Genomic DNA, 13,355 nt, shown 5'->3' on the forward strand with positions numbered 1-13,355 from the left:
GCTCCCATTGGTTTGACTATCTTTACACATGGCTGACACAGCTCCAGCTGCAAAGTTAGCCACTGAAAATGAGTGCCAAGCGACAGATGTCCAGCTGCTGAGGTTTTGCGTGCAGAAACGACTGCCTTTGAATCGTCTAGGCTTAACCCAAAGCAAAGATTACGCTATTTTAGCAAAAGCCAAAGTGCCATCTAACAAATGTTTTTTTCACCTGCACAGCCAAAGCACTTATTGAACCTTGTGTTATCCATCCTCACCTATTCTTGATTGACTTATCTTAATTCTGTCAGATTATGTTCTGTCTGCTCTTTTTTGTCTAAAGATAGAGCAGGTGAAGAGATATAAAGAGTGCAGGTTCTTGTATTATAGAGTTATTGGCATAAAGACTCAATTAAATTGTGGTGTTTTTAATAAAAATCGTTATACCCACTTTACAGCATGAGAGTAGTTGTTTATGGTGGTGGATGGCCATTGAAGATATCAAACTCATAAAAAATCAAAGTGTTATTATGATGACAGGATTGTATGTACAAACAAAGAACTATCTCTTTTAACAAGTGACTCATTTCCTGCTCTGCAGCATTATGCCCTCATCCAGTGATGCCATGTGAACTGACAGCATGCTCTGTGCAAGGCCATGTGTTGGCGCACTACCTCGCATGCAGTTTGTTGTCTTACGCAATGGCACTATGCATCCTATAGTTGCTGTCTGCAGCAGTGGCATATTCAGAGCAGCGCTGGCCCTTGTCTTTATGTGGTTCCTCAGTCTGCAGAGCAAGCACACTCTGCTGTCAAAGGCTCAAGCTCATAGTGAAGGAATGTGCTGTCAGTGCCTTACAGCTCTGGTGACGCACTCTCTTTTTCATCAGTGATGGCGTCACTTGAACAGGGGCTTTGCATTTAGGATGTCTCAGCCAGGAACAAAAAACGGGCATTCCTGCTAAAATGGGTTCATTGCATGAATGCCCTTTGAGAATGCATGACATTATCCTGACAAAGGGTAAAGTCCATCTATGTTTATCAGTCACCTTGCGCATGAAACTGTACATACTCAACATGTTGCTAAATATAGGAAAGCAATAACAAATCCAAGAAAACAAAATCTATGCACAAAGAGCAAACCCCATAGATGATAATGTTATGTATTATCAGAAAGCAAACATTTCATTTTTCTGCACAAGTTAATAACTACTGAATATGGCTGGGAAGAAGTGCAAAATGTCTACAGATCCAAGTAATAACCTCTCAGATATAAGCAACTTATGATTTGTGAATTTAACAGTAGGCAACTGTGACAAAGTCACTTTCATCTAGGTCATTATATGATGTGGTTAAAACCTCCTGCAGCTACTCTTAATATACAGAATGTGAAAAAAAAACAGTATTTCTTATAACTAAACTGAATAGTTTTGGACCTGTGTGCAAAATCATGTGTGTGGCAGTTGTTTTCACTACAGTGAATACCTGAGTTGCTTCCCTTGAAAGCGTTAGAGTCAAACTACATGTTCGTTCAACTGTACTAAACTGAACAAAACATAGCTCTGCACCCCTTTAAGTCAGAGCAGTGAGATATAGTGCAATCAAAAGACCAAGAAAGCCTTTAGCAAAAAGGACAGCATCCCTCTCTTGGTCCTCCTGTGCTGTTACAGCAGTGTTAGAATTCCAGTGGAGGCAGGGCGCTGTCGGTTATGATGAATTGACATTTACAACAAACATGCTCATCCAACTCCAGTTTCTCAAAGGAGTATGGGACAGGCACAGAGTCTGAGGCTGTTTGACAGACAAAAAAGCCACACAATAGCGTCAATCTGCTGCACATCCCATCTGTCCCCAATGTTTCACAAAGTCATCGATTTGCACAACACTTTGTGAGGCCCGTCCTTCCGGTCAGGTCATGTGACTTTGTGTGGTTAGGGCTTTCTTTGGATTAAGGCTGTGGGGGAACAGGGAAGAAAGAAATCAGCCACTATTCGAAACCACAGACATGATTAGACCACATATTGTGCAACGGCAGAAATAGGATAGGTTTGTCTAACTCGGATTAGCCATAAAATCCTATTTACTGTTACACTAAAGAAACAACTATGTGTGCTGTACATGAGAAATGAAAATGAGGCAGTGATTTAATATGTGAAATGGAAGCAGCAGATTGCCTGTGAAATAGTCAGTGGAGACTCATGAAGGTCTCATATTCATTAAGGTGACTGATCCTCATGTATGGCATTAGATAACATAACATGACAGGGTAATTCAGTTCACTGCTATGCCTCAGCTAGAAAATGCATGTGTGAAAATTATTCACAAACATAGCTATACTTGCAGACTACAGCTGCTATAAGAAGGAAACAAACTTAAATGTGCCCCCTGCAGAGAAATAAGATAGAAAAATGCTTATTCAGCTAAAGATGCTGTATATTAGCCAAGAGTAGACTGCATGCAAACCATTTTTAACACTGCCAAACCAATATTTAAAACTAACTTGACTGCAAAAAATAACACATTAACAGTTTGTGAAGCGTTCATTCTAGCAGAGCTGTCACATGATTTACTTAAGTGGAAATGCAAGCTTTCCACACTGACTGCAGGAGTCTTCGCTATCCCAAAATAACAGCTCAGACTCAGCCGCATTTTACACACACAAGAGCACATACTGGCAGTGCCACATGCACATACACAATGTACCAATCACGCACAAGAACACAATCACACCCACAAAATACAGCAGAAGCTGCAAGGAACTCATGTGCCCAGTACGAGCTGTCACAGCATCACCCAGAAATGAGTCATTTTCCCAGCCACCCGAGGCTCTAAACGCATCCTTCACATGACTCTGCTGTGATCACAGTCATAATGGCAGGCTCACAAACAAAATAACAACACTTCAGTGTCATAGCTTTACAATAAAATGTATGGCATTAATTCATCTTGGTCAAATCTGAAAAATACCATTCATACAAACATGTCACACCTCGCCGCCCCTCCCCAGGAGACAGACGTTGTTTACGAAGAACACAGAAAGGGAACATGAGAGGACACAGCAAGGTCTGGATGCCATAGGTGACTCAGCATGGACAGTGGAGCAGCAGACACCGTCTTTTCCACAGCCACCCACTAAACCGCTCTCCCTGTGAATGGGCAGTGCTGCAGTGCCGCTCAGGCTGGTGATCCCGTCTGTCTAACGGCGTTTACACCAATCGTGGTACTCACATGTCGTAGAGCTGGTAACCCATGGCAGAGCCCGGTCTACTTGAGTGGGACCCGGGGTCTCGTGTTCGTCGGGGATCTGTGCTGCTCACCACAGCGCGCCACACGCTTGGTTTGTCCATCCTGTATGCTGCTCAGTGGGACTCAATGGTGGGACAGCGTGCGCACACGGGCTCACTCACATTCACTCTCCCTCTCCCTCCCAGTCACAAACATGGGCTGCCACAGAGCAGTGCGTGTGATGTAAAGAGGAGCATCCAAGAGGCTGGCAGCTGGTGGGGAGGAGGAGGAGGGGGCTGCTAATACAGGATGAGGTGTGGGGAAGGACGTTGTGCAGCCCAGAAGCTTAAAAAAGCCTCTATTGTAACGCATAAAAGATGATTTGTAATTCTTTACAAGTAGCAGTGTCAGGGGTGACTGCCACACATAAATAAATGCAAGAGGGCAGGACCTGTGGGGGAACTACTGGGAGATTTATTTGAATTTTAGTACCTCTTGAAGATACAGAAGCATCTGCAGACACCTCTCTCCACCCTCTTACCATCTCTTAGTAGTACAGTCCTCAGCAGGGCCATTTCATTGGCTCCTTGGTCTCCATAGAAACAGGAGGATGTGTCAGAGGTAGGGCTCATTATCATGCCTTCTCTTCTCCCTCCCTCCCATTTTTGTTTTTACTCTCTCTCATCTTTCTCTCTCTTTCTTTTCTCATTTCTCCTTTCCTCAAACACTCAACCCCCTACTCTTTCCACTTCGTTCTCCTCGCTGGAATCAATGCCCTTTTCTCTGTAGTGGACTTAGATGAGACTCTTTAGGACTAGTAGAAACAAAAAGATTTCTCATAACTATGTGTATCATATCTGCAGGTTAAAAAAAATAACAGCACAAAGTAAGAGAAGAGATTAGATCTCTTGGTATAAGAAATAATCATCAGTAAAAGAGTGAATATGGAAAATAAGTAAAAACCATCAACATTCTCTTGCTATGTCATGCAAGCGTCAAGATAGTTATGGTTTGCACAGATATTGCATCATGAACAAGTGATGCCAAAACCAGATAGAAAATGTGAAATATTAAGCTGTATTAATGCAACATTTTTGAAGATTTCTATTTTAATTCAGGAGGAAAAAATGTGTACCACAAATAGGGCAAAATGAGCAAAACCTATGGATCGTGTGGAGTATGTTTTAGCTTCTAGCGGCCATATTGCATTTTTCCCCGATTAAGAAATACAGACTGTATTTGTTGACACCTTCACCAGGTAACAGCATCCAAAGGAGGACGGTAGTCAGGCAGGAGAGCAGTCATGAAGAAAAGTAGAGCTATACAAACATGCATGCAGGCACACACACACAGGCAGATAGAGACAGACGGATGGTTCATGGTCTCCAGCAGAGAATATGATTCATTCAAAGCAGCAGGCTACAGCACTGGTGATGTCTTTAAAGCTAATGTCAAGGAGACTAATAATGTCAGACCTTTGTCTCTCTGTTAATGATCTTGTGTAGTGTAGTAATTATATATGCGCACCATCTAACAGAGATTACATCAACTATGTAATTACACTGGCCTGTAATCATCAAGCACAAACATTCATCCTTCTAGCTCTGTCATACAGATTCCAAAGGGTTGTGTGTGTATTTTGTGTGCATGAAACCTCGTCCTTTGAATATGCATAACCCATCAATTCATATTATATCTGAAACAAGGTTGTTTTTATTGACTGAATTAATGCTCCCCGAGTGAATACTAATGTTTTTGGTGTTGAAGATAAAACCTTTTATTTGGGCCATACTGGAGAAGAGTCAGACCTTTCATTATACTAAAGACAGTCTTCTACTTTTAGCCTTTTAACCAGTTAACTCTTGTAAGACAGGTCTTTTAATGTCACCTCTGCAGCAGCAGGACAGTTAATTAGTGGGGAGTTTCTGTAAAGGCCAAGTACAATTCTACCAAAGACTGGCATATATAACTTAACTTCCTGCTAATCTCTGTGCTCCCTGTCGAGGTGTTCAGTGTGTGTATGCATGACAAAAGGTTGTTTGAGCAAGGGGTTCTGACAGGGGCAGAAGCGAACAGCATTCTATTCAACATTTATTGTGCTTCTGCAAATCCAGAGCAGAGTGTTAGTAGTCAGCACACACATAGACAGAGGAGCACCGTGGTGAGCAAGATGTTGTTTCCAACTGGCAACCCTAAAATCATGGTTTCAGCTTTTCAGCACAGAAGAATCACACAGAAGAACCTAAAATGTACAGTTTTACCTTTTGGTCTAATACAGCCATCCACAAATGAGGATGTGTTGCGATGTGGTCTTTTAGATGTGCAAATACTGCACATGTTGGACATCTTGTTTAAAATGTGGGTTAACTGTAGCTTTAGGATCTGTGCAACACTGCATAGAAGAAACGCACAAAAAACAACAAAAAAACAAAAAAAAACAATAATATGCAAATACACTAACACGGTGTTGTGACTGTTGTTTGCTGCTCCTCCATTATGCTATCAGTCTGGTTTCCTGTGCACACCAGCTTGCTCTGTTACAACTCACATTATATTACAATGGCAAATAGCCATCTTATCTGTTATATTGTACAGTCCTGGTCAGAATTATAGACATAGACATATATGCTCTCTATTGATACTTGGTGGCTAAATTTTTGCCATGTCCATCTTCAAATTTTGTGAACCCTTTCAAACATTTGATCCAAACTCTGACACATTTTCACTGAAGGTAGCGCTCTTTATGTTACGGACTATAATTTTGTCTTCCATTGACAAACTGCTTTCTGTTTTGGGTTTGTAACTGAACAGATGGATGTTATCTATAACAGTTTCTGCAACCTCAGTCCTGCCTTTTTCAGCTTGTCTTAGAGTTTTCTCCTCGTCATTCACCCACCCAGTCACCCTACTTTGTTCAGTGTGTTCTTGTCTTGCACTGTTTTCTTCCTTTTTCCCCACATAAAGTATGTCTGCATACTTCTATCACTATTTATTTTTCTAAAAGTAAACAAAAAATTGGATGATCCAAGCTAACCAGCAGCAGTCATAATAGACAAAGCATAAATGACACACATGCACATGTGTGTCATGTGTGTAATAACACTGAAACCTGGAAGGAACAGCCATTCAGATCTGAACCTGAGTGGCGTTTTGTGTTACATTTCTGTGCTTGTCATAATTTGTTCATTAAAACAGTGTTCAAGCAAATGAGTATACATAAGTGCACTTGGCACCAGGTCTAGGTTGAGGGTCAGTGATTGATTTTTTTTAATCGTATCATCAGATCCGCAGCCAAAAATTTTGGACAGCCAGATGAAGAGAAAGGCTGAGCTGTCAACTGATCACCATCTGGTGGTGAGCTGGATCAGGTGGCAGATGCCAGACAGGTTCAGTACACCTAATGCCTCTGGTGAGGGCGTGTTAGGAACATTTGGCAGAAGTCCCAGTCGATGTTATCTTCAACTCTAATCTCTGGCAGGGCCTAATGACACAGAGTTTGAATGAAGCGTGTTCTGCACCTCCAGTGATGTGGACATTGTCTGCCGTGGTGAAGAGAGAGCTGAAGGTGAAGTTGTCGATTTACTCATCAATCTACACTCCAACCCTCAGCAATAGCAATGAGCCTAGAGTCAGAGAATAAGACCACAAATACAAGAGGCTAAAAGGAGTTTTGTCTGAAGGGTGTTTGAAATCACCCCTCTAACCTTTAGGGATGGGTCAAGGAGCTCAGTCAGAGCAGAGTCGCTTCTCCCAGTCATTCACACTACAAAAACACAAAAAGAGCAAGCTGAAGCTGTTCAGGCATCAAGTTTGGATGCCATCTGGACTCTTTCCAGGAGAGGTGTTTGGATGTATTTCTCTGGGAGGAGGCCTCATAGCAGACCTAGGACTGGCTTGGAACATGAATAGCACCCTGGGAAGAGCTGAAAAAGGTGGCTGAGGAGAGGGAGTTCTTCTCCACCACTGCCTCCACCACCCAGTCCATGGATGAGTAGCAGAAAGTGGTTTGATGGATGTTTGATTTGTGAAACTAATCCAAATTCAAAAGGGTGACTGTAATAACATCCTAGCCACATTTTGATTTTCCATTTATTTATTTTCTCATTATAGTAAGCCTTTTGTTGTTGTTCAATAACTTTGGACATTTCACTAATTTATTCAGACTGTTAACATGTTAAGTTTCAGTGGCACCGTAAAACACACAGAAACACCTATAAAACATAGAGTAATGAGTCTGAACCATCCAGACCAGACTCATAGCATAACAGAGTCCAATAGAGAAACTGTAGACAGTCATCAGACTGTCCTATGGATCTGAAAAAGCAAAGGATTAAAAAAAAAAAAAAAAAAAAAAAAATCAAAGGAGCTGGCTGGGAGTGATTCATCTCCACCACATCTGAGACAATTAACCTTTGAGTCAAGCTTTCAAGTATTGGCGTCAATTCTGGTAATGAATAATTAGCCATTTCATTTTCTTTTCTTATGCAAAAGAGACTACAAATGGGCTCAGACTACTTGCTTTTTTAACAATCTGTTTTTTGTTTTTTTTTGTAAACTGGTTATTTATGGTTTCTAGATTGTTACCCATGGGGAAAAATGCAGTTTAAAGGCAGGTATTTTTAAAGTGTGAATGATTGGGATGAACACGATTTCACTACTGTATATTTAATAATCTAGACACCTAATCAGCCCATGGTGTAGTAAATCAATAATTAAGCAGATCATACAGTTGTATATTATTTTACTATTTGTTAATCCAAAAAAGTATTTTTTCAAGGATAAAAAGATAAATAAATAAATAAACTTGTGACCTTCTGGCCATTATGTCTTTGTAAGACAAATAATATATGTGTACTGGAGTTCACAAAAAGCAAGTACTTTTGGACTTCTCAAAACTGACACGGGGGTTTATCATCATTAGTCTGGAATCTCTTCAGTCTCATCTTTGAGTGCCTTCATTCTTCAACATATGTGGGAGCGTCAGCTCTGGTGGAACTCTGTATACAACAACAGAAAAGCTTTCTTTGTTCTAAACTCTGTTGCTCTGCAGGATTTCAGCCTCCTCTTGTGATATTTCAGCCCACTTCAAAAAGTGTGACAAAGACAAGACAGAACCACAAGATGGCAGTGCATCACCTCACCTGTGTCAGCAAGGCCACCAGGATGTTATCAAAGCCATTGCAAATGGAAAAACCTCTCCAAAAGAAGGTTTATTGTCAGGACGCATGTGACACACGTTAAGGCAACAGCTCTTGTTTAAATCAGCCACAATAATTAATCATATATGTGGATTAAACAAACAGTTCCGTTAATTAGCTTTAAAACAACATACTATGACAAAATTGAAAAACATAACAGCTCTTTCAGTTATTTCAGCTTTGCTGTGTTCAGTTATCAGTGGCCTCTTCTGTTTAGAAATACACCCATAAAACCGTTTGTTCCACAAAAACATTTTTCTAACCTACCCATCTACAGAATCATCAGCTGGGAAAACTGCCCACCTCTCCACCCTGCTCTAGAGATAAGAGGTGAGAGGTTTAGTTTCCCTGCTGTTTTCCATGTTACAGAGCAGCACAGGCTCTCGGTAGTTCGCTGTCAAAGAGCAAAGTGCTGTGCAAAGACTCCTTCTGTCACTGCTTTGGCCTAAAGCCTGAGATCCGGAGATCAATGGCAGAAGACAGACAAGCTTTTCATTGCACGACAAACAAAGAGCTGTCTTTCTGCATCTATGAAGCACAGACAGAACCATTACTTGACCTTTCAGGCATTAGCTGAGGATCTTCATTGCCATCACACAAGTTGACTTCTTGAGATTGGCTGATGTACTCAGACTCTACATTAGCAAAAACACCAGTATTTCAATATCAAGAGATACCACTACAAGAAAAACTCATGCCCCAGTTTAACCAAAATGGAGTGAGCATAATATGTGAACCTAAGTCTAAACCAATTATAAGAACTTGTTAACACACAGGCAAATAGATCAAACACCAAGCAGGAGCATCTTGCAAATATCTTGTTGCACATATTTAAATTCCTCTACTTGAGTAGTAGTGATGAAAAATCAACTGAAAACAACCAATCTTGCTTTCTAGTTTTATTTCCTGGAGAAAAATGAGCTACATCTTGCCAGTGCCAGTACAGTGCAACGAATTACCTCCAATCAGACATACAGTATATCTGATATACTTGGAGACCTTTTTGCCTGATATCACTAGGATGTAGAACTGATGAAGGGATAAGCGGTGAGGGAGTTGCACAATATCACTAATATCTTGCTGGAGCTAATTCACCAGAAGATGAGGCAGTGGGTAATTCAGTGGAAGCAAAGCAGAGACATGCTGGAGCTAATCCGAGTGGCAACTGGTTGCACTTCATTTGCATTAAGATTTTCCAAATCAATTCACTAATGTCACACATGATTTTGTCTTGAATTGTAACACCTTTAAACTGAAGCCAGGTACCTGGACACCTTTTCATTATTGCTGAGGAGATGCCCTCACTACAGGCACATTGCACTTACTCAGCTTTGACTGAGTCCCAAACTTTTGAAGAGAAGCACAAATAGACTTTTTCTTTATAATTAAGTGGGTTTTTCATGCATATAGTTTGCAGATTGGAAGTGTTATTGCTTTTCTTTCCATTTGCTAACAGAAGCAAAAAAAAAAGGAGAGAAAAAGCAGTATGTCTTGATAAGTCATGGTTGTTTAGTGAGAAGGCTTACTGGCTCCTATCTGATCCAAGATTTTAGAGTATAAGGCTGCAGCTACAAGTACAGCGTGTGCTCATTGTTATGGTAATAGGATGTAAAAGAACAGGTTGGTTGTTTTGACTCAAGGTAGCTGTGCTCTAAGCAGAATACAGCTCTTGGCTTTAAACAGGACAAAATGGAAAAACAATACGTAAAGAAAACATGCAGGAAAACATCTATTTACACACCATCACATGTGTCACATCATCATAATCTGCAATCACATGTATTAATTTCTTTTGTAACATCATGTAGAGACATGCTAAGGATTACTTACATTCATAAAAGATATTTTTGTCCATGGAGTCTAAAATATGACACCTTTTTCTTTTACAAATTAATCAATTCATCTTGGAAATATACAATAAAATGCACACCTGAGGCTTATTCTATCTACATTATAATAAATATACAGAGTTTATAGAGACATAAAACACAGGAAATAAAATTATGTGTATATATATATATATATATATATATATATATATATATATATATATATATATATATATATATATATATATATATATATATATATAGCATTTAACAATTGTTAAAACAAATCTTTACACCATCAGATCAAGTCTCAGATCCATTCTGGTGCAGCACTACTTTATTCTGTTAGGAGCTGATTAAAGTCAAAGGTGCTTATAGTATAAATAAAAAAATATCAAAACATTAAATTTCTAAGCGAATTGGAAAAAGCAAAAACTATGAGATCTTGTTCAAACAAGGGGAAAAAAATATTATCAATCAGCTACAGTGCACATTCAAAACAGCCAGTGTTCTGATATCTGTTGCTGGTGTGTGACGCGATGCGTAATGCAAAACTCAGCTGTAATGTGACGCACCATCCTGGAAGCAAAAGTTCCTCATCCTTGGGGCGCTGCTTGGCAACAATGGCTCCTAGAGTGTGTATAATAAATGGCGCACTGCCATCAAACGAGTCAGAAATGCAATAGTTATAGTTATAAGGTTGGAAAATTGCACGCTGCTTCTTTAAATAAAACTGGAAAAACATAGCCTACCATTTTTGAAAAAAAAACTCTTCCCATCTGTGGTGATAATTTTTGAAGACGAAAGTTACAAAAAAATGTACCTTTAATCTCTTGTGTTGTTCTTAAATATTTTTAGTTTCTTTAAGGTAGAAAACTGTTTGCATGGGCAGTTTTAAATGCCCACTCACAGCATTGAGTTAACATAGCTTTGGTTCTTAGGGGGTATGAGGGGTTAAATCAATCTAAGCTCTTTTAAAGGCAGTGCAATTAAAACACACATGAACCACAGCCAATAAGTATACAATTAAATGCTGCCTTTGCTTTCCTGTAAAGTGGCATGATCCCCCAAAACTTTTTGAGTGGTATGGAATGGAAAAAACAACCATGGCTCACATCCATGCATCTCTCCATAGATCAAAAAGATCATCATCAGAAGTTCAAGTGAAAGGCACATGAAAAACAAAAGAAACGTATCATAGACCAGATGCTATTCGCTCATTCCTGAATTAAAACTGTGTTTCCTCAGATCCAGCTTCAGAGCGCAGAGCGGAGCCTGTAATTAACTCTTAGAGAACGTGATGACGAAACAGTAGCAGGGAACTTCAAAGATAGCTTTGCCAGGAGTTCAAACACATTACGGAAGTGGGTCCTCTGTTTTATAGACCTATTAAATAATTGTGCAGCTGTGATTTCCAATCTGGTGGAATGAAAAACTTTACAATACCAACAGCAGTAAATAAAAATATCCAGTAAAGACAGAATTCATACAGCAGACTGACTTTTATGTTGGGCAAAGGACACTTTCATTACTGGTTGTTTTAAACCGACACTAACTCCTCAACACAGTAACTGCTCATTCATTTACCAAGCACTGTTTGCTGCCACATGCAGTAAATGTTTACAGTGTTGTTAAGCCCTTTTTCAAATTACTTCAGAAATTGTCAAGGCTTTACATGGAAGAGAAATGCTACAGTGAGATACACACCATAAAAGCCCCTATATCAAGGGTTCATGAACCTCTATAAGGCAATACTTCGTCATTGCACCATATTCACCACTGTGCCAGAGTCTCATGAGCAGCTATCCAGCCTCAAGCAATCGGCAAATAACACAGTGACTGTTTCAGTGGGGGAAGCAGGAGAACTGTGATGCCCTGGAATCAATAGGCTCTGCAGTGGTATTATTTAGGGGCCTGGAGATAATCACAGGTTCTGCTCTAAAATGGATATTCATAATGAAGATCATTCATAATGAAAATCATAAAGCAAATCAATTATTCATACATGAGATGGAGCTCCGGGTCCTGATTTATTCCTATGGTGGTCAGGTGCTGAATCAGAACCCTGAACCCGAATAAGAAGCACAATCATAGCAACTTTACAACCTTTCGGTTATACCATGGGAGCTCTTAAGAGAGGGGTGTAAACACTTGCAAAAGAGATTTATGCTTCAACACGACTGCCAAGCCCTGCTGTTACCTCTGTAAATCCCCTGCTCAATACCTTTCAATCAGGTCAGATGTGATCTCATAATTGAGAGGGGAAAAAAGAGACAAAGCGAGGGTAGAAAAATACAGACATGCAGAAGTCTTTTTGACTAAGTAAAAGAAGAAAGAGAATATCTTGAGAAAAAAGGGAATCAAAGGAGAAGCGTCAACTAAGGAAAAAAGGAAAGAGAGAGCATCTTGGATATTTAAAAGCATTCATTCAGCCTTGAGCTGGGCTTGATGGGTGCAAAGAGGTCTTAGCTCTGCACAGGACTGAACTAAATGGCAGCTGCAGGCAATGAATACACCAACTTCTGCACAGGCAATACCACAATCAGTTAAAACTTGTCTTTTCTTCATGTGGTTTAATGGTAATGAAGAAATGCCACAGACAGAAGAGGATATATCCTTCTTAAAAGATGAGGTCATTTATGTTCTAGTAGTAAATTTGGCTATATAACTCTTAATATGCTACATTTTTCTGTCCAGTTTCAGTCACATGCCTAGATATTCTTTTTTTCTTCTCCTTAGTAAAAAGGAATGGTCTTGTCTCACAAGAAGCTGCAATCCTGCATCCCTATTAGACTGGCTGACTCCTCCAGTTTCACTTTCTCAATCTGACACAAGCACACTTCCTGCACTCACCTCTCTGCTACAGAGCACTCTATAGACAACGGCCATGGAAGGACAATGTGAGCAAGGAGAGCATGACATTTTTTCACGATAGGAAGTGCAGGCAAAGGTTACGTAAGCAGGTCATCATAAAGGATGACAAAGAAAAATACTGATAGCTGGAAGAAAAGGGCTGAATACAAATAGAAAAAAAAGGATAAAGAATTAAAGGAAACTGGGTAGGCTTCTCTGGGTGCCTGGTAGGATGCTTCAACACCTGAAATTCTACTCATGAGCCATGTGA

General features: G+C 39.9%; 1 protein-coding gene across 5 annotated transcripts in view; it reads right to left on the reverse strand.

The window, feature by feature from the left end:
• The window catches only part of LOC121651288 (IQ motif and SEC7 domain-containing protein 1-like), a 100,875-nt gene that overhangs the window by 48,385 nt on the left and 39,135 nt on the right, over positions 1-13,355 (reverse strand). The window contains exon 1 of one of the 5 annotated variants that reach the window (XM_042003344.1): positions 3,208-3,411. The exons of the other annotated variants lie outside the window; for them this stretch is intronic. Coding sequence (XP_041859278.1) covers positions 3,208-3,326 — 119 coding nt within the window. The 5' untranslated portion in view covers positions 3,327-3,411. Of the gene's footprint in view, positions 1-3,207; positions 3,412-13,355 lie in introns of those variants that run through there. 5 annotated transcript variants of the gene reach the window in all.

The sequence above is a fragment of the Melanotaenia boesemani genome, chromosome 13, assembly GCF_017639745.1.
Source record: "Melanotaenia boesemani isolate fMelBoe1 chromosome 13, fMelBoe1.pri, whole genome shotgun sequence".
NCBI lineage: Eukaryota > Metazoa > Chordata > Actinopteri > Atheriniformes > Melanotaeniidae > Melanotaenia > Melanotaenia boesemani.